The 25,899-nt window shown below is 35.0% G+C and overlaps 1 protein-coding gene across 27 annotated transcripts in view; it reads left to right on the top strand.

The window, feature by feature from the left end:
• The window catches only part of ADGRL3 (adhesion G protein-coupled receptor L3), a 988,077-nt gene that overhangs the window by 735,432 nt on the left and 226,746 nt on the right, over positions 1-25,899 (top strand). For all 27 annotated transcript variants that reach the window (XM_055139571.1, XM_055139575.1, XM_055139572.1 and 24 more), the window contains 2 exons: positions 6,370-6,436; positions 8,226-8,317. In XM_055139571.1, coding sequence (XP_054995546.1) covers positions 6,370-6,436; positions 8,226-8,317 — 159 coding nt within the window. The remainder of the gene's footprint in view (positions 1-6,369; positions 6,437-8,225; positions 8,318-25,899) is intronic.

Below are 25,899 nucleotides of genomic sequence, written 5' to 3' on the forward strand. Positions count from 1 at the left end.
CTTGACAGGTAAATGCAGTACAGACACAGAGCTCCTAATCTGTGTAAGTTTTAAAGAAACGGTTATTTTGTTTATATGCTCAATCAATATTATATAACCATGTTTGGTAAATTTCATAGTCTATTAACAAATAGACTATGACTAGCCACCAAAATTTTTAGTGGCTATATTTAATACTCACCAGGGATAGTTTATTCTGTAATTTGAGGTCTGTTGGAAAATGCAGCAAATACTAATTTATGTTACAAGAGAAAACTTTAGTTAATATCTCTAAGAGTGGATTAAACACACAACAAGATTCCAAGTCCCTGGCAATTTTAATGGCCCTACATTAACTCTGTTGATGTTGAATTAGGAAACTACACTCTGATTCTATTGCTAGTATCTAAAAACATTGCAAAACATGTCTCAGGAGATTAATATAGACTAATTGATCTTAGCAGTTCCAAATAGAGAATTTCATCTTTAAAATAAATTAAGATAATGTTGTAAGGAATAGTTTAACTGTGGAAAGAAAATATACTTCTAAATGTGGATATTGAATGTCTTATTTACAAATATTAGTTTGATTCATCATTTTTTTTCTCTTCCCAAGGAAAGATGGTGTTTGCTAGATTAGAACTTAATGTATTTATGGAAGATAAGTTGAGTCAATATCTTTTTGTATTTACATTGTAATAAAACTTAATTTTGAAAGATAGTACTTTTAGAAAAGTGTGGTTCTGTATCTTGAGCCTTTTATGAATGAAAACTTCACTATAAATAGACTTCCATAATTTGAAAAAAATCTACAAAAATAAAATTAAAAAAAATTTATTAGTGAATCACCATGAGGTACAGATACAAACATAGCTTTCCATGCTTGTATTTCAGTCATACAGTGCTCAAGTACCCATCCCTCCACCAGTGCCCATTCTCCACCACTGATGATCCCAGTATCCCTCCCATCCCCCCATCTTATCTCCCCCACCCCATCCCACCTCTGTGGTTGGGCATTCCCTTTTGTTTTCTCTATCCTTTGGGGCATTGTGGTTTGCAATAGAGGTATTGAGTGGCCATCATGTTTGATCTATAGTCCATCTTAAGCATGAATCTCCAACCCCAACGGGTCCTCGAACCACACTTTACCTGGTGTTCTCTTCACTATCTGAGCTGCCTTTTCCTCCAGCATGTGAGGCCAGCTTCCAAGCTGTGGAGCCAACGTCCTGGTATTTACCTCTACTATTCTTGGGTGTTAGTCTCCCATGCTATTACTTTATATTCCACAGATGAGTGCAATCTTTCCATGTCTATCTCTCTCTTTTTGACTCATTTCCATGTTGATCCACTTATATGCAAAGGTCATGACTTCATCTTTTCTAACAGCTGCATAGTATTTTATTGTGTAGATGTATCCAAAGTATCTTTAACTAGTCATCTGTTCTCAAGCACTTTGGGTTTTTTCCAGATTCTGCCTATTGTAAATAGTGCTGCAATAAACATTTGAGTGCAGATGTCATTTCAACTATACTTTTTTGCCTCTCCGGGATATAGTGCCATGAGTGGTATTGCTGGGAGCTCAATTTCTAATTTTTTGAGAAGCATCCATACTGTTTTCCAAAAGGGCTGAACCAGTCAGCATTCACACCAGCAGTGTAGGAGAGTCCCTTTCATTCCAGATCCACGCCAACACCGGTTGCTTTTGTTCTTTTGGATGTGGACCAGTCTCTGTGGTTTGAGGTGGTATCTCATAGTTGTTTTGATCTGCATCTCTCTGATATTTAGTGATGAAGAGCATGTTTTCATGTGCCTTTTTGCCATTTGTATTTCTTCCTTGAGAAAGTTTTTGTTCATTTCATCGCCCCATTTTTTTTTTTATGAGGTTGGATGTTTTCTCCTTGAAGATTCCAACCAGTGCCTTGTATATCCTTGATGTCAACCCCTTATCAGATGGGTATTGGGTGAATTTCTTTCCCATTCTGTAGATTGCCTTTGTATTTTGGTCACTGTATCTTTTGCTGTGCAGAAGCTTCTTAGTTTAATATAGTCCTATTTAGTAATCTCTGTTTCCACTTGGTTGGTCAGTGACACATCATCTTTAAAGATACCGTCACCTCAATATTGTAAAGGGTTTTGCTGAACTTGTCTTCAGTGTACCTTATGGATTCTGGTCTGATGTTGAGGTCTTTAACCCATTTTGATCTAATTTTTGTGCATGGTTTTAGGTTGAGGTGTAAGCCCATTTTTTTTACATGTAGTTGTCCAGTTATGTCAGCACCATTTGTTAGAGAGGCTTTCTTTGCTCCATTTCACATTTCTTGTTCCCTTATCAAAGATTAGATGTTCATACATTTGGGGTTGTGTGTAGGAATATTCAACCCTGTTCTATTGGTCTGTGGCTCTGTCTTTGTTCCAGTACCATGCTGTTTTAATTGTTACTGCTTTGTAGTAGAGTTTGAGTTTGGGGAGGGTGAGGCCTCCCATTATCTTTTTCCCAAGAATTGCTTTAGCTATTCATGGGCGTTTGTTGTTTCATATGAATTTCAGGATTGCTTGATCCATTTCTTTGAAGAATTTCATGGCTATCCTTATAGGGATTGCATTGAATTTGTATAGTGTTTTGGGGAATATTGCCATTTTGACAATGTTAATTCTTCCTATCCATGAGCAGGGGATATGTTTCCATTTCTTCATGTCCTCTTTTATTTCGTGGAGTAGCGTTTTGTAGTTTTCTTTGTAGAGGTCCTTTACCTCCTTAGGCTGATTCTGAGGTACTTGATTTTCTGGGGCACGATTGTAAATGGGATTGATTTTTTCATGGCCCTTTCCTTTGTCTTGTTATTTGCATATAGGAAGGCCATGGATTTTTGGGTATTGATTTTATAGCCTGCGACTTTACTGCATAAGTTTATTGTTTTTAGGAGTTTTTTGATAGAGGTTTTAGGATTCTCTAGATATAGTATCATATCACCTGCGAATAGTGAGAGCTTGATTTTTTTCTTTCCTATCTGGATGCCCTTAATGTCTTTTTCTTGCCTAGCTGCTATTGCAAATACTTCCAGTACTATATTGAACAGAAGTGATGAGAGTGAGCATCTTTGTCTTGTCCCTGATCAAAAAGGAAATTTTAATAAATAACAGCTTTGTACTAGATCAGCATTGCTTAAAGTCTGTCCACTCTTAATCCCATTTTTGCCTAAAAAGTGCAGCACAAGAGAGTACTGCCAGAAATGCCTCAGATTAATTATGTCATAGACTTAGAATTAAATTTTGATTGTTAAATACTCAGAAAACTTTTACTGTGTCAGTATTTTTCACAGTTACCTCATATAAAGTTTATAGGTTTAAGAAATCTGCTACTATATGAATGGGGGAAAGGTCAAGTTTATGGTTTATGTCAAGTTCTTCGAATTCTAGAATATATCTTGTCTTGTAAGTTTTCCCAATATTGCTCCAAATAAGCCTATGGTATGCTCATTATATGCCTGAATTTTGGTGCAAGTATAAAACATATCTAGAAATATAATTTATAGGTTATATGCATTCAACTGGTTGTCATTACTGAAATTTACATTTCTTAAAAACTGAACAAAAATTTCCTGATAAAAAAATAATGAATTTACCCGCTAAGTGTTGCCGAGTGAATTAAAGCAATTTTCAGATAACTCATTTTCTTTAGTCACAGGTCTGCCAGGTCAGTTGCAGGCTGGTCTTAAGTTTAGTGCAATAAATTTTCCTCTAACATTTGTTTCACCAGTCTGACCTGATTCTCTCTTCACTGGTTGTTTTTGCGTGCTATCCAAGTGAGATGAAATGGGCTCGACTTACAGAATGCTAAGACAGGCACACACTCTCAGACACCTGTATGTCCCCTCCACCTCATACTCTCCTTCACCTTAAAGGCAGGATGAATTCTTTCAACTCTGGCACAGGGAACTCAGGACAGGAATCATACAGACCTGGAAGGTAGTTAATGAGAAAGGAAGGCGACAGAGACAGCTTTGAGAAAGCCTGTTTGTGGCCAAAAACAACAGCAGGTACGGCCATATGGCAATCAAATTAGGAAAGGGATTCTTGCCACACTGCCATCCAGAAGACAGGCAAGCTCAAGCAGCGTCGGAGACACATGATTGACTCAGTACCGTCCTAAGTATTCTGTATTCCCTCTCTGATCATTTCATCTTGAAGGTACTATAAATCTGTTCTACCAAATCAGTGATGAAGAATTTTCTTAAAGAACAGAAAATATCTTCTAAAGTGTTTCCATGGGACTACTATGCCCAAAACCATGTGTATAATTAAAAATACAAAATTAAAAATACAAATTTTTAGTTTGTAATTCAAAATACAAAAGTGAAACCTTTTTTTTTTCTATGGTTTTGGTTTTGGTATCGGTTTTAGTTTTGGTGCACACCTGGCGGCATGTGCAAGGCCGGTACCTGCTGTACTATTATTCTCAGGGCGCTACAAAAGTCAAACCTTTAAGGTTCAAGTGTGATACCGTATTTTAGCAACAATTAAGTGACATTATTGAACATTTTAACTCTGTATCCTGTTTAACAAACTTTGTAATAATGTAATTACAATTAGTTGCATCACTGTCATCCTGTTGCTCATCGATTTGTTTGAGCGGGCACCGGTAATGTCTCTCATTGAGAGATTTATTGTTACTGTTTTTGGCATATCCAATACGCACAGGTAGCTTGCCAGGCTCTGCCGCGCAGGCTCGATACTCTCAGTAGCTTGCCGGGCTCTCCGAGAGGGGAGGAGGAATCGAACTCGGTTGCCACGTGAAAGGCGAACGCCCAACTGCTGTGCTATCGCTCCAGCCAATTAGTTACATAAAATATCTTTAGCCTCTAGATCAACGTATTTTTTTGAAAAGCCACTTTTTTTTCTTCCATTGAAAAGTTTAAGTTAAATTAAAACAGTATGGTTACTCTTTTTTTTTTGTTACATTAATATACTTTTCAGTTCTGAAATATATTTTCTTTTAAAAATCTCCAGAAATGTGTTTTATTTCTTAGATTAGTTCTCAAAAACTTGTTTAACATACAAATGAACAGAGGGTATACTATTGATAGTCTTATAACATATTGCTATAATTTCTGCAATATACTAGAACTTGTGTGTGTGTGTGTGTGTGTGCGCGCGTGTGCACAATAGGATAAACTGTTACTTAAACTAATGACCAATAAGAGCTGATTGCTTCCCTAATCATTTTCTCCAATAGGAATTTACAGAAAAGAAAATTTCAAAAGCTACTTATACTAAATCTGTTATTAGTTTACCACTGTATTCTCAGATGTTATTAAAATTATTAAAATAAAATAAGTGGAAATAAAGTCATTTAAATGATATTTCCTATTGGCATATAAAAATCAACTTCTTACAAATGATTTTATCAGATGAATAGAAAACATTTTATTTGCTCGTGTATTATTAAATGGTCTTTATAAAAGTCTTTTGCAATAGCCTTTCTGGTATTAATTAAGTTAAGTATGAAACTAGTATTTGCAAAGTTAGACCCCTTAACGAACCATTCTAATATATAGATCATTGGGAATATTTCATTTTATAACTTTACCTTAAGTATAGCAAAATAGCAAACAATTCAAGATATGATTTTTAACATCAAATGTAATTTGTTCAAAATTTACATTAATCTTTCTCATAACTAGTCACTTGCACTTTATCTTCCTGTCATACTAAAGAATGAAAATGTAATTTCACAAAGGCTTTCAGAATGGGGGTAGTATTAAATGTAGCTGAAATTAAGTGATTAATAATTTACTTTTGGGTCATGAATCAACTTCATGGGATGCTAGGGATCATTTGCAACCCCAAAATCAGTAATAGTAACAATGCACTTTTTAAGACTCCAGAACTCTCAGAGGTTGATTGCCCAACCTAATTAAACTTCAATCTTTTGATATACCAAATGTATTTCTTCTTTGTACTGAATTTCCTCTGATCTTCTTGACAGGAAAATGTCACTTTGCCTGACAGATGATAGACAGGTTATGTAGCACCATAATTGGAAAGAAAGAGATAGCTTAAAGCTACTCGATTTAATGGCTTGTGTGTATGGCTCTTTTCTTCCTTTCTTCCTTTTCTCTCTCTCTCTCTCTTTTTTAAGGTTTCTATGACAGACACAAAAGGCCCAGTGCCATTTTCCCCTGCTTCCTCTAGGGGTAATTATCTTACTCCATCAATAGCGCTGTCAGAAATTGGGCGCATAATTCAGCATTTAAATGAAAAAGCAATGTAATATTTCCTGTCTCCCAGTGGAATGCCTTGCACATTACATTCTTCTCTGTCACTCCTTTACTCTTGATATATGTCCTGTGCCCAGTCCTTGAAACCTTCTCTCCCTGTGTTTCATTGCAGATGCTGGCTCCGACTTGACACCTACTTCATTTGGAGTTTTATAGGACCAGCGACCTTGATAATTATGGTACGAACACCTAATTAACTATGCATTTTCTGGGTCAAGAAATAAAACTTTGACTATTTCTCTGTTATCTTTAATTTACATAGATTATATTTTGGAAAGCATGTACTGGTTTGACTCTACATAAATCAAGTAATTAGACACTCATTATAGTCTACTTTTAAATTGTAAAATACTTAGTCAAAACATTGAAAAAATACATTTGCAAGAGTCCATGCAATGCTATGCTACTCAGAAACCCAATCCAGTAGAAAGCATTAGGTTTTGTAAGTTTTTCAACAGTAATGCCTACATTTGACAACAGAACAGAATTCCTTGTTTTTCCATTTGTATAATATGACATTTTGAAGAAATCAGAAAATAAATAGTGGCAAGTACCTTTTTTTCTTTTTGTTTCTTTTTAGCATTTTTTATGTCTCTTCTTTAAAAATTTACTTGAGAGTGGCACAAAAAAATAGTTTTGAATCACACTTATTTCTTTTAAATATGAGATAGCTTGATTTCAGATATGAATCACTTATAATGACATATAATTATAATATCAGCTACATGTTTATTTTAAAATGCAAAGCCACTATCCCTTTTATGAGTAAAAACCTTTTGATTTTGAATAAAAATGCAGGTTTATAATTCATTTTCTTAAATTTCTTGGGGCCAATATATTTTAAAAACCAGTGTTTTTCACACTTCAGATAGTATGGCATATACTGCACTGCATATATTCATAGTGTGGAATAATCAGTAGATTAACATCATTTAACCAATTTAACAGTCAAGATTATTTTCAGAATACTTAATAATTCTCTAGAAAAAAATGTTTTGTTTGAATGCAAAGAGAATAGCACTATATAATGTGTGTGTGTATATATATATATACAACTATTACATATAACTACATATATCTGGATATATATCTGTACACACACATACACACACACATATATATATGTATATATATATATATTTCCAAGTCATATTTTCCCACTGAATATGTCAGTTTGGGTTAGACATTTTAGATCTCCAGGGATTTTTTTGAACTTTCAATTTATTTATTAACTTTGGGATTGATAAAAGATTGTATTATAGAGAGAACTTCAATGGAATGTAATTTTGAAGGTTTCTAGTCCCCACACTACAAACTCAACAATATATAAACAAGTCAATGATAAAGAACAATTTGTTACATGAGTGTCTATATAGTTTATGTGTTTGTCATATATAGGATTCATAGTACATATTTTTCTTTTAAGTTCTATGCTCTCTCTGATTCCAATAACACATTAATGAAATTGAAGTTTCCTTCCACTTTCATTTAGTGGAGCAGATTCTGTTTTATCAAAACATCAACACTTAATTAGCATTTTATAATAATTTATTTTAGTATTCTTCCTTTGTAAATATTTTATTTGAAAAGCTATTCCCAAGAAATAATTCTGCAGCTATGTTTAGAGGATGAATATAATCATACAACTGGAATAACTCTTGTTTATTTATTCATGCGCTTTTTTGTTTTTAACATATACTTCAAGCACTTTAACAGTGTCTATATAATTCTAGTGCTTGTTGGATTTGTATTTTATGTACTTGACCTAATTGTATTAACTAACTTTTTGATTTCCCAATTCCCCCAAAATGGCTTCTTGTCTTTACTAAAATATTACACAATGATCTATGATCTAATTCCTTAAAAAGTGTAATGAAAGCTAATCTCTAGAACAGCATATCCTCTATAGATAATAGACATACCTTTTGCATTGTAGTTATCTACATAACAGTACCTTTTGCATTTCAGCTTAATGTAATCTTCCTGGGGATTGCTTTATATAAAATGTTTCATCATACTGCCATTCTGAAACCTGAGTCAGGCTGCCTTGATAATATCAAGTAAGTGATTTTTCTATTGGTACTACCTTGGTACTTAAAGATAACCTATTTTTAATTGCATTAAAATATTATGAAAAAATAGTAAAGATCAAACATTAGAATTCTAGCACTGTCTGTCATCCAGTTGTTCATCGATTTGCTTAAGCAGGCACCAGTAATGTCTTCATTGTGAGACTTGTTACTGTTTTTGGCATTTCGAATACGCCATGGGTAGCTTGCCAGGCTCTGCCATGCGGGCAAGATACTCTCAGTAACTTGCCAGGCTCTCCGAGAGGGGCGAGAAATCTAACCCAGGTCGGCCTTGTATAAAGCAAATGCCCTACTCACTGTGCTATCGTTCCAACCATATATATATATATATATTTAAACAAAGGTTAAATTTTATCCTGGGTCAAATTAAAGAAAGTGAGAAAATCATGACCCAAAAGTGTGGTAGGTAGGCAGATAACAGCTGGGACATACTAGGTTTAGCTGTCTCTAAAGATCAAACATTATCTTTTCTAATTAAGAACATTATGAACTATTGATAGAATTTGATTTGCTGAAAATGTTTCTTTGAAGGAACATTTTCCTCCTAAAGTCTGATTTCCAGATCGATATGTAATTTAATATGCTTTTGGCTATTTTTTCCTAAGAGCAAATAACAAGTCCCTAGATCCAATAATTTCTTAGAGTTATAACAATGTCAGTTACCCATGTCCCTGGACTCCACTCCTCATTTTAGAACAATGTGAAGGGGGGAAAAAAAAATAGAACAATGTAGAGATAGCCAGATGAGGTTCTCACAAAAATCAAAAGTTGGGGTTTTTACCCCTAGAATAAAGCTCCTAAATTATTAATCTGTCTTTTATATAGGAGCTGTTACACTGGTCTTTTTCTCCTCCTTGTGAGAGGAATAAAAATTCTTGCTCCCTTGTCCAAAATCCTATGGACTATAAGTATGTAGTTCCAGGTTTAAATGTTTTACCTCTTTGAAGGTAAAGATACTCAAAAAACTCTCAGTATTTCATTATAATTCAACTTCCAGGTTTTGTCCTTTTCCTCAATACCTTTTCTCCATCCTCAGAAAACCCTTTTCATGGAGAAATATGAAAACTTTTATAGTTATCTCCAAGGAAATGCTAATTTATTTGTAGGTAAATAATGTACACTAGTTTGTAATTCATAAAAACAGTATTTCATAAATACAATCAGAAATGTGAACCTGGTTCCTTTAAAGACATTTGATATAGAATTACAGTGCTATACTTAATTATAATGTATATTATGTATTTAGGTCCTTTATATGTGATTTTCTTGTACTACATGTTTAACTTGGTTAAATGTTGGTATTTAATGAAGACACTTTTTTGAAGTCTCATGAGGTCACATGTGACTTTCATGTGCTATGGACATTCTCCTTGAACTGCCACAGAGAAGCTATGTTGCCCATCTTCCATCTTTCTACATTTAATGCCTGATACAGTTCCCTACCCATAATAGATCCTCAGTGAATGCTTTTAAGAAATAGTAATGCATTAAAAATGTTAGTGAGGATGTGTATTGACATTACATGGTTAATTTTATTGAAGTTACCATTGTTATGAATTAATTGAAAAATATAGTCAAAGAGTTAGAAAATATTATATAAATAGTATAAAAATAGTATAGTGGCACAAACTAGGAATTAACTACTACAAGCAATAGTCTTTCATAGATCTTAATATTACTTAATTTAGATAACTCATACTGGGTGAAGTACAGTTATATGATCTTTGTAAATTGAAGTGTTGGTTCCTTAAATGCTTTGTTTCCTATGTAAATGAATTCAGATAAATTTTAAAAGCACATAAAATGTCTTTTTTTTATCATATCAATTTTTTACTTTAGCATAAATTTCATCTCTGCTTCTCTTCTGTGCTATAAAAAGTGAAAGCATTACATAGCATGTACATTACAGCTTTAAAATATATCAAAAATAAGACAATAACACTTTGCGACTTGTGTCTAACAGCCTTTAGATTGAAAATTTGAAAAAAAAATTATTCAGTATTTAGCATAGTCACCTATTCTTAAGATCTGTTTATTCCCCCATTTGTTTATTTCAGTTATACTGGTTGAATATGATGTTATTATTTAGAAAAAAACATATAAGCAAATAGTTACATTTAATGACAGTGATGACACCAAGCTTTGGATCATAAATCAAAGTAAAATCTTTAAAGAAAGTTTCTGCATTTGACATATTCTCTAATTTTATGTGTAGTTTATAGCCTTTGAAAATTGTTTAAAGCTTAACAAGCCTTCCTGTTCTCTTTAAAATGACCATAATAATTAAGCATATATAACCATTAAATTAGCAGGGAAATATCAACAACTTTTGATGACTTTTATAGTAGTCAATAAAACAAGGAGGGGGATTGTATGTTTTTTTTAGGAAGTGCACAAAGGGTGAGTATCAGATGAGTGAAGCATGAATGTGAATCTGCTCATAGGAATGAACCAGAAACAGAAATATTGGAATTACTAGAAAGGAAATCATTATTATTATAACTGTGACCTGAGATAGTATAAAGAATATGATCCTAAACAACAGTAGAATAATTCACTTCATCAGCTGCCATAAAAGACAATTTCCAACTAAGTTTATGGAAGCCAGAAGGAAGGACTATTTTTTTATATTGCTATGAAATGAAATAGATAAGAATAGCATGACGCAGACACATTGCAGAATGGATACAGTACAAAGGGGTACAGAGGGCCGTGTGCTCACTTAGGGTCGAAATCACGAGAGGCGATAAAGTGCAAGAACTAGACTTAAAGGATTTAACCAGTCACAAGTGTGACAGCACCGAGGGTGGGACCCCAGCTGACTCTCTGGGAAGTCTCACTGAATTTATCATAGGAAGTTTTTGCAACTTCCTAAAGTTCCAAGATACTTATTGAAGCCAGTGTCTTTTGGAAAACAATGTATTGTATCATATATCAAATATGTGTTGGTGTTCTTTCAAACAGAATGACCCCTTTCTCTAAAATGTGGCTGCAGGGTCTGAGAGATGGTAGAGACATTGAGACATATGCCTGTATATCTGACCCTGGTTTGATCCCCAGCACCATGTTATCACCTAAGCATTGCCAGGTGCAGCCCTGGAAACCTCTGAGCACCTCCCGAGATGGTCTTGGTGATAGGTTCTGCGGGACTGACTGCCACTCTGTCCTATGGCATCAGCCCTGAACTATCTGGCCCTGTCGGCCGGGAATCACTTGCAGTGGTTTTGGTGCTCCCTGAGGCATTGTAGGCAATTCCCACAAATAAAAATTTTATTGCTTCTCCTTGTGTTCATTACCACTTTTTCCTCTGTCACCACTATGGTCAACCTTCTGCAGGGTCAATGCAGCATTCTCAAATCTCTTGCTGCATATTGATTCTTATTCCCACCTTTACTATCTAGAGTGATTACTTGAACAATTTAAATTTTATAATGCTGCTCTTTTGAGTAATGCTCTTCAAATAGCTTCCTGTTTCTCTTACACTAAGGCTGAGTTCCCCTGTATAATACATTAAACTTTCCTGATCTGGTTTCATTTTTCAGCTTTTTGACCATGTTCCTTTTGATCAATTTGGATGTATTCTCTTGCTTCAGGTCTCAGCACTGCTATTTCTTCACTGACACTTTGTTCCCTGATACTGTGCCTCACTGACTCTAATTTACCCACTTAACTTAATCATTATTAATTTATTAATTATTTAATTTTATTTGAATTCTTTCCATTTCAATAAATTTATATTTAAATATAAATATTTTATTTCTATTATTATTAAAATAATTTTGTTATGTTTTAATTCAACACTTACTTCAAGTTCATCGTGATAAACATATTTTGATGTCAGATAAAAGACATTTTGCTGGTTTATTACTGTATTAATGATTTCTGGAGCATGATAATAGAGTGAATTACTGCAGGTAACTTGGTTACAGAGAAAATGAGGCATGTTGGCTCTCAAACAAAAAAGTTATTAGGCTATAAAAGTATCAGGCTATACTTTATTAGGCTGTAAAAGTATCAAAATTAATATTGTTAACTTTGTTTCTTCTCCATCAAAATGGGTTATTATATTTGGAGGATAAACTATGTTCAGTTATTTAAACTTTCTGGTTGAGTTTCTGACAAGATGATATTGGAGCTTATAGTTATCACAGCGAAAAGTTCAACCTCTTTTTTCCATTGATATATACAGTGATATATATATGTATACATATATTTATCATTGTATCACTGTCACCCCATTGCTCATTGATTTGCTCGAGCGGGTGCCAGTAACGTTTCCATTTGTCCCTGTCGCGTTCAGGATCAGGGGAATGAAGTCCATTATTACTGTTTTTGGCATATCAAATATGCAACGGGTAGCTTGCCAGGCTCTGCCACGCGAGTTCTTCTATATACATATATATATCATCATCATCCTATTGATCGTCTCGAGCGGTCTCAGTAACGTATCCATTCATCCTAGCCCTGAGATTTTAGAAGCCTCTCTTTACTTGTCCTTTCCAATGGTGCTGGATTACAGGGTGCCCGGGGAAGTCCCTGGGTGTGACTGCCTAGCTACAGGAAAATGGGGAATCTGCATGGAAGAGGCCCAGTCCCGATCCGAGCAGGCTTGGCGATCTCAGCCCCGGGTCCCACACACCTGGGTTCCTCTGCTGGTTTCTTCATGCATGAGGCTCACCCGAACGTGTGGAGAGGGGCCTATATATAGCAATTATTAAACTGTTACCATAGAAAATTTGATGCAGCTGATCACTGAAGTATCATGGCATGTAAATTTTTCATTCTTGAGGATTATTTAGAACTCTCTTGATGTTCATCCTCAAAATAAGTAATAATAGTGCCAGGGAGATAGTTGCAAGGAACAGCATACAGGTCTTGCATGTGGACACCCTGGGTTTTGATGCCTAGGACGGCGTGGCCCTCTGAGCACTGCCAGAGAGCATGCTAGCATTTCCAGGTCTGAGTGTTAACTTCAAGCCCACACAACTAGGCCAAGTGTCCGCAGGAGGTGTCTCCAGTTTTCCTTAACAACACTTCCCACCCTCCCCGCCCAAAAAAGAAAGACTGGATCTCTCCTGTAGGTATAAGATATTTCTATTATTTAAAACTCTAATTGTGTCAAAGTACTTTGAAGAAATAAATTAAGGCATAGAAGTTGCTGGTAGGGGCAGCATAGGAAAGAAAACTTATGCCTACAAGGAGGGGAAGGTTAAACTCTTTGACTCTGCTACCCTTGTCCCTTATCTTTCCCAGGGACAGTCTTCTGCATCCAGGTTTATGATTTGTGGTCCGTCATTATTTCAATGTCTTACGTCTTCCTTTACAGATGATAGGTTTCATAGGAATGATGATTGGCAGTTTTATCAAGGCAAGGTTTTTATTGATTTTTCATTTTCCTTCCTTCTTCCTGTGGTCCAGTGGTTAGGTGAATAATCAACTTCTTTACTATCAGACTGACACACATTTAAATTTCTGTACAGTCCTCACATAGATGACCTTCACCGGGCACACCATGACTCTCGGTCGCCTCTTCCCTAGCAGGGGCATAATTTTATATCCTCTATAAACTTTCAAAATAATCAGATGCAATCAAATGTGTCAACATATAAAACATAATCTGGTACCCTTTCAGGATGGTTGGATTGTTTTTTCTCCATTCTGTGTGGAACTAACTTCCTGCTTTTGAATTTTTGGGGATTTCATGGCAAAGTTGATATAAACCTCTTATTAGAATCCCGTTGAGTTCTGTTTATCATACTATTGGCAATAAGAATTTGCACATATTTTTCTTTAAAGTTAATCTTACCCTATTCTGAAAGAATTGACCCCCGTAGTGAAAGTCATTTGGTTAATAAGTTTCAAATTCTGTAGTTGTGTAGAGGTGAGCTAGAGAGTGTCCTTGATGAGGTTGAACTCATATCACCCATAAAAAAAAATACCAGAAGTCTACTGACTAGCTTCGAGATAAATAGAGCAAAGTATTCTTCTTCACCAATATCTATAATAATTTACTCTGTTTCTCAAGAAGCTAACTTTTACTTTGATGACTGTATCTCTGGATATTGAAGAATAGTTGTCAGAATTGCATTCAGTTTGATTAATGTTACAGTGGTATTTCATTGAGTTAAGAGACCATAGGTAGGTCTCAAAAAATAAAGGCAGGAAAGTAATTGAAGTAATCTTGAAAAATGTAACAATATCATATGAATATTTTATGTTCTATTGTTCTCTTTAATACTAATGTTTGAGTTGGGATATAATTATAACCCAGTTTTCAAAATGATATCTTTATGTTGTCAGAGCAATATACTAAAACACAGTATAAATTTATATGAGAAAAGTAAATCTATTTGAGTTATAGTTAATAAAAATATTCACTTTAAAGTTTTAAGGAAAATATTTTTTATCAATTTCTCATTCTTGGTCTAAGACTTCATTGGACTCCTGACACTGTACATACACATAAAATAACCTCTCTTATAAAAAGATTATTAGGTCAATACACCACTGAAGATTTCTTTTACCAAATCCTTTTTAATCAACTATACTTCCTAATACCCCTGCAGACTGTGCACACTTTTATCTTATAAAGGTCGAAGTAATCCAGAACCAGTAATTGAAGTATTTTATTCATTGAAATGAGATCAAATAATTTTTAAGAAAGCTCTGAGATGAGTACCATCTGGCTGTTATCTCATTTATCCCATTTCTTCCTCCATTTCCTTGATCTGTGGCTAAATTTCCTGGAGCTGTGCCTTAACACTATCATAAATTATCTGGATGTGTTCGAACAGTAGGAACTCTGTGTATTGTTACTGCACACCTAGAATTTCTTCAGACAACTATAGCTTTCTTATATAGTATTTAGTCCTTTGTTCTTATTTTCATCATTTCAGCAGGCAAGTTTTTGGAAAATAAATTCATATACACACACACACACAAAAATAAATTCACAAAGCTGTGCGTTCTGGAAATGTTGTCAATCTCATCAAGCAATGCTCTTTCGGCTCTACTTTTTTTTTTTTCCCCAAAGTGAGAACTTGTTTGTCACCTTTTCAGGCATTCGAATTCCCATATGCTCTTGCTCAGAGTCAGGTATTTTATGCATCACTGTATCCAAAGTGTTTCAAACACTGAAAAGTGACATTTGAAAAAACCAATTTGAAGGATGACTGTCACTGGCATACTGGAACTCAGTTGGACATATCTCCAAAGTTATTAGGTTTATATCAAATTTAAGAGAACTGATTTTAGTTATCAGGAAGAAAAACTCTGAACATTTCCTCCTAACAGAAAAGTAAAGATCATTTGTAAGAGAAACTTTAAAATTAACAATGTTTTTTTTTTTAGCAGTTTATTTTTGTACTATTGACAGGGATTGGATTCACATTTCTTATCTCTCCTACAGGAGCTATGCCAGTCAAGCTTTGAGAGAGGATTTTATTTTACTAATCAAACATTTATGAAGTAATTGTACACACACAAAAACTAATCTGAATTAACTCCAAAAAACCATAATTCCATCGTAAAGTAGTTCAGTACAAATTTAATGAGTAGAAGAATAATGAGATAATTTCAGTAACACTTGTTTCCATATTGTTCATATATTTTAACTTTTAATATGATTTTTCATCTTGTTTTTATTCTCTAATTAATGTATTCAATAAATGAGAAATCCCGACATTTTACTTTTTTGACAATAAAAGTTACAGAACATGTTCATTTATACTTCATATTTATGCTTCACATATAAAGGAAAGATTTGAATTATGATTTCAATGTTTTTGTCTTGGGGTACTAGAAGGATTTTTTTTAGCTGAAAAGGAGAAAATTTTGTAAGAAACTTCTGGGTGCAGCTATGGAGCAATGGTACGGCAGGTAGGGTGTTTTCTTTCATGCCTTGACTTGGTTCCTATACTGGTACCTGTTCAATCCCCAGTTCCCCAAGTCTATCAGAGTGATCCGTGAGCACAGAGCTAGGAGTCAATCCTAGCACTGGTTGGTGTGGGACTCCTTCTGCCCAAAATATCAGGAGTGAAACATGAAAATTTTTTAAACTATGTTGACAAATATACCAGATATATGGAATGTTGGGTAAGAAGTTGCAGTAATGAAAGTTGGAGATTTTAATTTTAAATCATCAGTGTATAGATTTTTAAAAATTCTGCAATTTAGTGTCATAACATTTTATTTATTTTAGAGTTAATTTTAGTTCATTAATTGTTGTACCATTTTGCAAAAATGACCTAGTATTTTATTTTTAACAATGATATGTTTCTTTTTAAAACAATGAACAAAGTAAGATGAATTTGGAAAAATAAAAAAATTGTAAGCTGGTATGCTAATATGACATTTGAGATTATTATTTTCCAGCCAGACCAGTTTCTCTGGCTAATACCTAACATGTATGTTGCTGTTAAACTTATGCCAACTCTGAGTACCATATACTGACCTAAATCATAATGACACTTGGGATCTACAAAAAAGACTCTAGAGGTGGGTGGTTTCAGAGTGGGTTCAGTACTACAATAAACTGAAGAAGAATCAAAGTGTTTCTCATGTCTTAGCATCTACAACACATTGCCATTGTCATTCACTGTGTCAGCTTACAGTCCAGTTAGATTCCTCAGTTCTGTGTATAATATTCTTTAGTTCTCCTAATCAGTAGTAAGAATAATGAAAAAACAGAGATCACTCTTCATGATCCTTTCCTTATGGTTTTTCCCCTTGAAGTCAGAGAAGAGAAGTTTACACAAGTCCCTTGTTGATATCACATGACTATACCATGTGACCAGCTCTTTTAGAAACATCAATCTGTGTGTGCGCGTGTGCATGTGTGTGTTGTGGGAGGAAGAGGGAGTACAGCCAAGCTAGTTTCAACATTTGCAGAAATTGGGACAGGAATACAAACAGTAAGACATATCCAGACCTCCTACTCTGTTAAATATACCTTATAGGACCAGGACCATCTACATGACCTGGTTTAAATTGAAAATCTATCAGTTTCAGAATTCTGTGTCAGGTTTTGCTCCTCTGGCTCACTCCCCGTACTCTTTCTCTTCCTATTTCCAGTTCTAGTCAATACAACATGGGACCTTCTACACAGACCTGCACACACTACAGCTCCCCTGTCCAGACTCTCTCGATCCCTCCCATAAACTTCTATAGGTCTTACTTTGAGTATAATAATCAGTGAATTAATTATTTCTAGAATGTAGGTAGTAGCTAAATTCTTGGAGAATGGATTTCGAAGATTTTATTATAAATTTATTGTGTTATAAATTTTATTATAAATTTATTATAAGTCCATGCAACTAGGTAAAATGAAGTACCTGATGTTAAAAACAGAAAACAAGAAAGCGGGGGGCCAAAACTCCACATCTCTTTAACATTTAGAGATATTGATCATGCATAAACATGCAATATAGATTTAGAAAGGTAGAGCTTTAGTGGAAGCTAGATTGATGAAGCAGTGCAGTAAAGATGAAGAATTTAGAATGGACCACTAAGTTGACAAATAGGGGGCTCCTTGTGGATTTAACAAAAATTGTCTTGGCATAGTAGCTGATGAGGCTGGAGGGCTGGAGCAGTAGCACAACAGAGAGGGTGTTTGCCTTGCACACAGCCAACCCAGGTTCAATTCCTCCGCCCCTTTTGGAGAGCCTGACAAGCTACCGAGAGTATCCCACCCGCATGGCAGAACCTGACAAGCTACCCGTGGCATATTCGATATGCCAAAAATAGTAACAGCAAGTCTCATAATGGAGACATTACTGGTGCCCACTTGAGCAAATCAATGAACCACAGTGCATAGTAGTTGATTGAAGCCTTATTAGAATGGGTTGAAGTGATGCTAAGAAGAGAAAAGTTAAAAACTATGTATGAAGTGACCCCTTTTTCTGATCATTTTGTCAATATGATCTGAGGTATGTAGTTTCCAAAAGGAAATGTTGGGGCAATGAAGATTTATATTTTCTTTGGTTTTATTAATTGGCTAGTTCTTAGCATGAGGAAGATGACAGCCTCTACCTGGGAAAATGAGGCAATTAATTAAGTCTGGCATGAGAGGGGAAATTGTGTGTCATTTACACTTGAGCAAGCATGGAAGAATGGGGTCTTATGTACAAGTGAAGGCTAGTTTTTGGTGTGGAGTACAGACAAAACAATTCATCCTCGCATTATGAGATTATAGAACTGAGTTCTGTTAACTTGGTCACCATCAGATGTTCTCCTCTAAATTAATTGCAGAAAGTTGTCATGATTTATCAGTAAAAAACATTTTTTTGTTTTACAAAATGTTTATTTACTTAAAATAGTATTTTGAGAAATATAGCAACATATAACTGTTTTTATCTACTTCCTGTTATTAGATATTTTATACATACTGGTTATAAACTTAATGTTCTGCTTAAAAAATCCCTCTTTGTATATCACACATGTGTAATATATACATATATGCAAATGTATATGGATATGAAGTATAATATAAATATATCATAGGTGATATATGACAGACTAATAGAAAGTATGTAATACATATTATTAATATATACCAATATTCTTATTTAAATAGTCTACATATATTTATAAATAATATCTGTTCAAATCTTTTGTTAGCATATTCTCTTGTTTTATTATTTGTGGTACCAAGCATCAAATCTTAAACCACTTACATGCACAGCAAGTGTTCTATTAGTATGTTACATTCCAAATTTTAACTGTTTTGAACAAATGTAATGAATCTGGATCTGCCACATGGAAGGCAAGTGTTCAGCCTTCTAGTTATATCTTCTAGAATATAGTGTGCTATATTCTTTCTCTCTCTAGACCCTCAGCAACAAAAATTTTACTTCTAAGAAATCATTTCCAGGGCAAAGAGATAGTATAGAGGTTGAGATGCTTGTTTTGCAAGCAGTTGACCCTAGTTCAATCTCTAGTCCACATATGGTCCCCTGAGCACCTATAGAAGTGATCCCATAGCATAGAGCCAAAGTAGCCCTTGAGCTACACCAGGTAGGCCTCACCTCTGAAACAAAGAAAGAATTGAATTATTTGATGCCTTCAGTTGAGAAACTTTTATTAAGTTTCTTCCTGAAAATGAAATGCAAAATTATATATTAAAAAAGTCATAGTATCACTGAATTACTAATATCTTTTGGTTATGTTAAATGACTTCTTATTTCTCAGAAAGAACTGATTTAGTAGTTAGGGGAAAAAAGACTAAAGTGGAAGGTATAAAAACTTAATAATTATATTTCAGTGGCAAGATTATATGTACTTAAAATGTTCTAGCTCGGTGGGTGAAGTGTATATTCTACATGTGGGAGGCCCTGATTTGATTCCTGGAGCCTCTGGCTTCCCCATGTAGAGCCAGGAACAAACACCAAGGACAGATACGGGAGGAGCCTCTGAGCACTGCTGTGTGTGGCACCAAATAAAAATAAATATTTTAATAAGTAAAACATCCTATTTGTGCATAGTCCTATAGCACACATGAATTTTATTGATTTTTTTATCTTGTAATTTTAGGAGTATGTCTTGGTTGTTGTAATCTGAAGCAATTAGAAATTTGTTTGCTTCTAACATAAATTTAAAGTGATATCTAAATAAAACTGTAAATTATAGTTTATTGGGCCCAGTAATTGTTTCTATATATTTGTCAAAAAATTATGCAAGCTTAAATATTTTCTGTGAAACACGTCTTATTACAGTATTGTTCAGAAGTTTATTTTGCTTCCAGATCCAATTCAACTCAAGTTGTAAGAGCTCCTTAGAGACACTTAAAGTAAAATTGTTTTGGTAGTAACTCAGATCTATTTACAGTGTTTTGGGCGTGGGTACCCTGAGTGAGTGCTGCTTCCTGTCTTTGCACTCAAGAGTCACTCCTGGGTGTATGCAGAGGACCATAGGGGATGCCTGGGATCGAACCAGGGCAACTGTGTGCAAGGCAAGCCCTCCCCATGCTGTATCTCTTCGGCCCCCAATTTACAATGTATTTTGAATCACATACTATAAGTAAAATTTTAGTTTTAATATTTTTTGATGGACTGGAGCAATAGCACAGCAGATAGGGTGTTTGCCTTGCATGCAGCCAACCTGGGTTCAATTCCTCCATCCCTCTAGGAGAGCCCGGCAAGCTACCGAGAGTATCCCTCCCACATGGCAGAGCCTAGCAAGCTACCCGTGGCATATTTGATATGCCAAAAAAAATAACAATAAGTCTCACAATGGATACGTTACTGCTGCCTGATCAAGCAAATAGATGAACAATGGAAAAATAGTGCTACAGTGCTACAGAATATTTTTTGATGGGCTGTTTTCGGCCCACACCCAGCTTTCCTCTGCTATTCCGGCTCTTTGCACAGGGATCACTGCTGGTGGATCAAAAGCACATGACCCACCCACTGAACTATCGCTACAGCTATAGTACTGGGGGGTTAAATAAAACAACAGTACTCTGATATTCTGCACCTAATTAAACTTAAAATGCAATTGCTTAGTAAAGCATTCTATTGAGATTTCATATATTTTATTTATTTGCAATTATAAAATAGAATGGCATTCAGTTTTTGTATATGCTGAGCATAATTCTAATCCTTTTCATGTGTACATTAAATTTTTTTTTATCACCCTTTTAGGTTTCTAAAAGGGTAATTAGCTCTTTTCTAGTTTTTGCATCTAGTTAATTCTTGATCTAGGATTGCACCAATCATCAGAATCCATCTTCTTCAGCATTACAATCTACTTACCATACCCATTTTACATCTTTTAATAATTTGATTAGTATCATTTAAAGCGAATTTTTAAAATATTTTTAGATTAAGAAAATATTTTAGAAGATTTGAATTCTTACATTTATTGGGTTTGATGATCAGTAAGTTTCCATTTTAAATTATTGTGATTGCATTAATCTCTTAAGGTACTAATTATAAATTCAGACTAGCAAACATATTAGGAATCATTAGGAATTTTAATTAATAGCTAATTAGTGTTATAGATAATCAAATTAATTAAATAGCTAATTAAGTTAATATTAAATTTTAATAGCTGTCTTGTCTTTTTGTTTTGGGGGTCACACAACAGTGGTGCTTAGTAAGAACATGTGTGATGGTGTCTACTAAAAAAGTAGCAAGAACAGGAGGATATTTTGAGATTTTAGTGGACTGGAGCGATAGCACAGCAGGTAGGGAGTTTGCCTTGCATGTGGCTGACTCGGGTTCGATTCCTCCATCCCTCTCAGAGAGCATGGCAAGCTACCGAGAGTATCCCGCCCAAACGGCAGAGCCTGGCAAGCTACCCGTGATGTATTCACTATGCCAAAAACAGTAACAAGTCTCACTTTGGAGACGTTACTGGTGCCTGCTCCAGCAAATGGATGAACAATGAGATGACAGTGCCACAATGCTACAGTGGATAGTAAATACAAATCAAGAAGTAAAGACATTAGAAAATACATGTGAAGAAAAACTCAAAGGAGGGGCCTGAGGGGTACTATACATCAACCCACCCAGTTTTGATCCCCAGCATCACATATGGTCCCCCAAGCCTGCCAGGGGTGATCCCTCAGAGCAGAGCCAGGAGTAAGCCCTGAGCATTGCTGGATCTGACCCCAAAATAACAAAAAGCAAACAACAACAAAAAACATCAAAGATGTTTGAGCTGCCTTTTCCCCCAGCATGTGAGGCTGGCTTCCAAGTGATGGAGCCAACCTCCTAGAACACCAAGTAAAATGTGGTTGGAGAACCCGCTTGGGAAGGGAGATGCGTGCTGAAAGTAGACTATAGATTGAACACGATGGCCACTCAATAACCTCTATTTCAAACCACGACACCCAAAAGGAGAGAGAGAACAAAAGGGAATGTCCCACCACGGAGGTGGTGTGGGGTGGGGGATGGGATTGAGGGGTGGGAGGGATACTGGGTTCATTGGTGTTAGAGAATGGGCACTGGTGGAGGGATGGGTTCTCAAACATTGTACGAGGGAAACACAAGCACGAAAATGTGTAAATCTGTGATTGTTCCCTCAAGGTGATTCACTAATTAAAAAATTAATTAATTTAAATAAATAAATAAATAAAATAACAGTATGTTTGAATAATTTTAAAAAATCAAAGAAGCCAGAGTTTGTGAAAAGGGGAAATCATAATCTAGCATTTTCCATTAAACAACTTGAAATTTCTGGGAGTATTTGACTTTATGTCCTCCTCAGTGAGAGCTCTGTCTGCACAGAACACGGACTTCATTCATGACCTTCACTCCCAAAACTGAAATTTACATTATAAGGAATTTTATTCAACTGTAAGTTTCTGAATACAGAATAAAAATTTGGGGGGAAAGGTAAATGATGGAAAACTGTGTTAGACTAAGATATATACAAAAGAATGGTGAGATAAATGGAAGAAACAAATGTGAAACTATTATTGTTATCCAAACTTATTCCTATCTTTGTGCAGTCACCACCGTGGACAATCTATTTCTAGTCATTAGTGATGAGAGGGGAATGAATACTACTGATCCTTTACTTAGATACATACATACCTTTCTCCACTAATTCCAGAAACTACCACAAGACATAAATCTTAAGAATCCCAATCCAGGTACTTTAACTGTCTCTGAGTTTTATAAAAAGGAATCTAAGATGCTATATGATTAAAGGTAATAAATATTTGAGGACTTTTTCAAAAATTAGTCATCGCTAAAGATATACAATATGAAAATAAACTAAAAAACATGCCATGATACTATAAGTAAGTGCATGTCAGATTTCCCCTAATTCTAAATGAGTGTACCTTTCATGTAAGCAAAAACAACAATAAAGTGACATACTCCTTACTCCTATGTTTCAAAATTAGTTTCAAACTGAATGTATCACATTTTAAAATGACATTTTTACCTCATATTATAAGTGGAGGAGGCATATAAATCGTAGTTGTTTTAAATGAAAGACTATTAAATTATTGAATTTGTAATTAAAATGCGTAGACAGTATTGTGAAATATAAAGTGTCTTGAGCTACTCAGTCCACATTTAAAAACTTCATAAGCTAATTTTCTCTTGGCTTAATCCCAAATGTTGTTGGATTTTTCCACTACAAACAATTATGTACTTTTAAAAGGTTTGTTATCAAAGTTCCTGGCACTTTTATAAATGTGTTATTTGAGTATGCATTCTTGAATGCCCAGTAATGTAATCTATGGGAGTTTTTGTTTTATAGCAGATGCTTTAGTTTGCTAACACAAAAATCTATCAGTGTCAGAACTGAGATTGATAGTGTAAAGTTATCATTTAAAACTGCTTACAATGAGATTAGGAAAGTGGGCCAAAAACAAAGAGTAATCATCTATCCGCAAAAGTATTGACTACTAGATATCAATATATTGTATGTACATAGATAAAACAAAAAGAAAAGGACACCGTCACTTGTATTAGTTATTATCACCCTAGTTCTCTGATTTTTCTGCCTTCGTTGAGTTCTACATTATGCTTGAGTAAATGTGGATAGGTTTCGAAAATTGACAGATAAACAAATTCAATAATTTTTATCAATATAATATAATGGGGCAGCAACAACATTGATTTCATCAAAGACCCAGAAATAGCCTATTAGTTAAATTATTATTCCAATTTGTTTCTACTAGATTTTGTCTCTTTTAGTGCTATAATATGTTTCGTTTTTCCTCTCAACTTTCCTAAACATTTTCTTTTCTTGTTGATTGTGAATAAAACTGTACGATACATTGGGTGGCCGAGACACACCTCCCCCCAAGTTTGAGGCACAGGGCTGCACACAGGTGTGATAGATTATTTACAGAGATAAAGCATTTTGACGGCGGCAATTCTCTTGAAGGGTATTAACTCAAGGAGTCACCCTGCCTGAGAATATACTGAGAAATTTGTTCAGGGGCAATACATACCCATATCACCTTTCTCTATTTCTTGCTGCTAGTATGTATTAAAAATTTAAGTTTACTTCTGATTAAAATTTGCAGTCATATGGATAAACACAGTAAGAGTAAGATGTGAAGTCCAGAATCACCAGCAGGTTTGACTTTATAAGTAACCAAGCTTGACTTGGGGAATTTAGTAGCTAACAGAAGGAAATGTAAAGCACAAAGGGAAGGTTAAAGATAAACTTTGGGGATAAGGGGTACCCACTGCAAGCTTCTCTGCATGGAGGAAAGGTGCAATTCACTGATGAATACTAAAACACTTCAGGTTAATATCTAACAGTTGATGTGCAATTTTTATTGTTTAACTTTTTATTTTTTGACACATTGTGATCTACAATATTGTTAATGTTGGTTTCTGTTGTATATATTTCCAACATCACAGCCATAGGTGTTCTCTCTTCCCTCCCACAAGGTTCCCTTTCGAATTTCTGGTTTTTTGGTTTTTTTTTTTTTTTTTGCTTTTTGGGTCACACCCAGTGATGCACTCAGGAATTACTCCTGGCAGTGCTTGGGGGACCATATGGGATGCCAGGGATTGAACCCAGGTGGGCCGCATGCAAGGCAAACACCCTACCCACTGTGCTATCGCTCCGGCCCCCCTTTCGAATTTCTGTATCACTGTATCACTGTAATCCCATTGCTCATCGATTTGCTCGAGCGGGCACTAGTAACCTCTCCATTGTAAGACTTCTTGTTACTGTTTTTGGCATATTGAATGTGCCACAGGTAGCTTGCCAGGCTCTGCCTTGCGGGTGGGATACTTTCTATAGCTTGCTGGACCCTCTGACAGGGGTGGAGGAATCGAACCCGGGTCGGCCGCATGCAAGGCAAATGCCCTACCCTCTGTGCTATCACTCCAGCATCTCTACCCACAACGAATTCCATTTTATGAATTTGTACTCCCATTGTGTTACTACTTTTGATCCTTCGATTCCACTTTATTTTGTGGTCTATCTTGTAAGTCCTACACAGGAGAGAAATCATTTTGTACCTCTCCCTTGTGACCTTCTCTCAGTATGATGTCCTCTGCTTCCATCTATGTTGTGGCAAATTGCATGATTTTGCTTTTTCTTAGACTTGCAAATATTGTATTGTGCATAACAGTTTTAAAAGACTAAGTCTTTTCCCGGTCTTTTGGTCTCAGTTTGCTTGTCATAAAGAAATTGTCATCATCAGCTTTTTTCTTCACAACATATTCTTTTGAGTTTTTGGACAGAAATTACTTTAAATAAGAAGTAGAATTTATTTCATTTATTTTTACTTCCTATATTGGTTTTGTCTTTCCTAGAGTACTATTATTCATATTTAATGTCTTTGGAAAATATGTTGTGTTCTTTAGATTTAAGGAGCAAAATTACCAGGGTAATTTGCTAGGTAATCTATATTTCACTCCATATTTCTACTATCACACTATTATTTGTCAAATCTCTTTCTGTGTTTCTCCTCTGTTCCATAGGGTATATACTTGGTTCCACTAGCATTAATACACAATTACTTGAACTTGCTTAGTATTTGGCAAAATGAGTGATCTCTTTTTTATCATTGATTTCAAAATTGCCTTAGCTTCTCATGAACTTTTATTACTTTCACATAAATTCTAGAA

This window comes from Sorex araneus, chromosome 5, assembly GCF_027595985.1.
Source record: "Sorex araneus isolate mSorAra2 chromosome 5, mSorAra2.pri, whole genome shotgun sequence".
In the NCBI taxonomy this organism is placed as follows: Eukaryota; Metazoa; Chordata; class Mammalia; order Eulipotyphla; family Soricidae; genus Sorex; species Sorex araneus.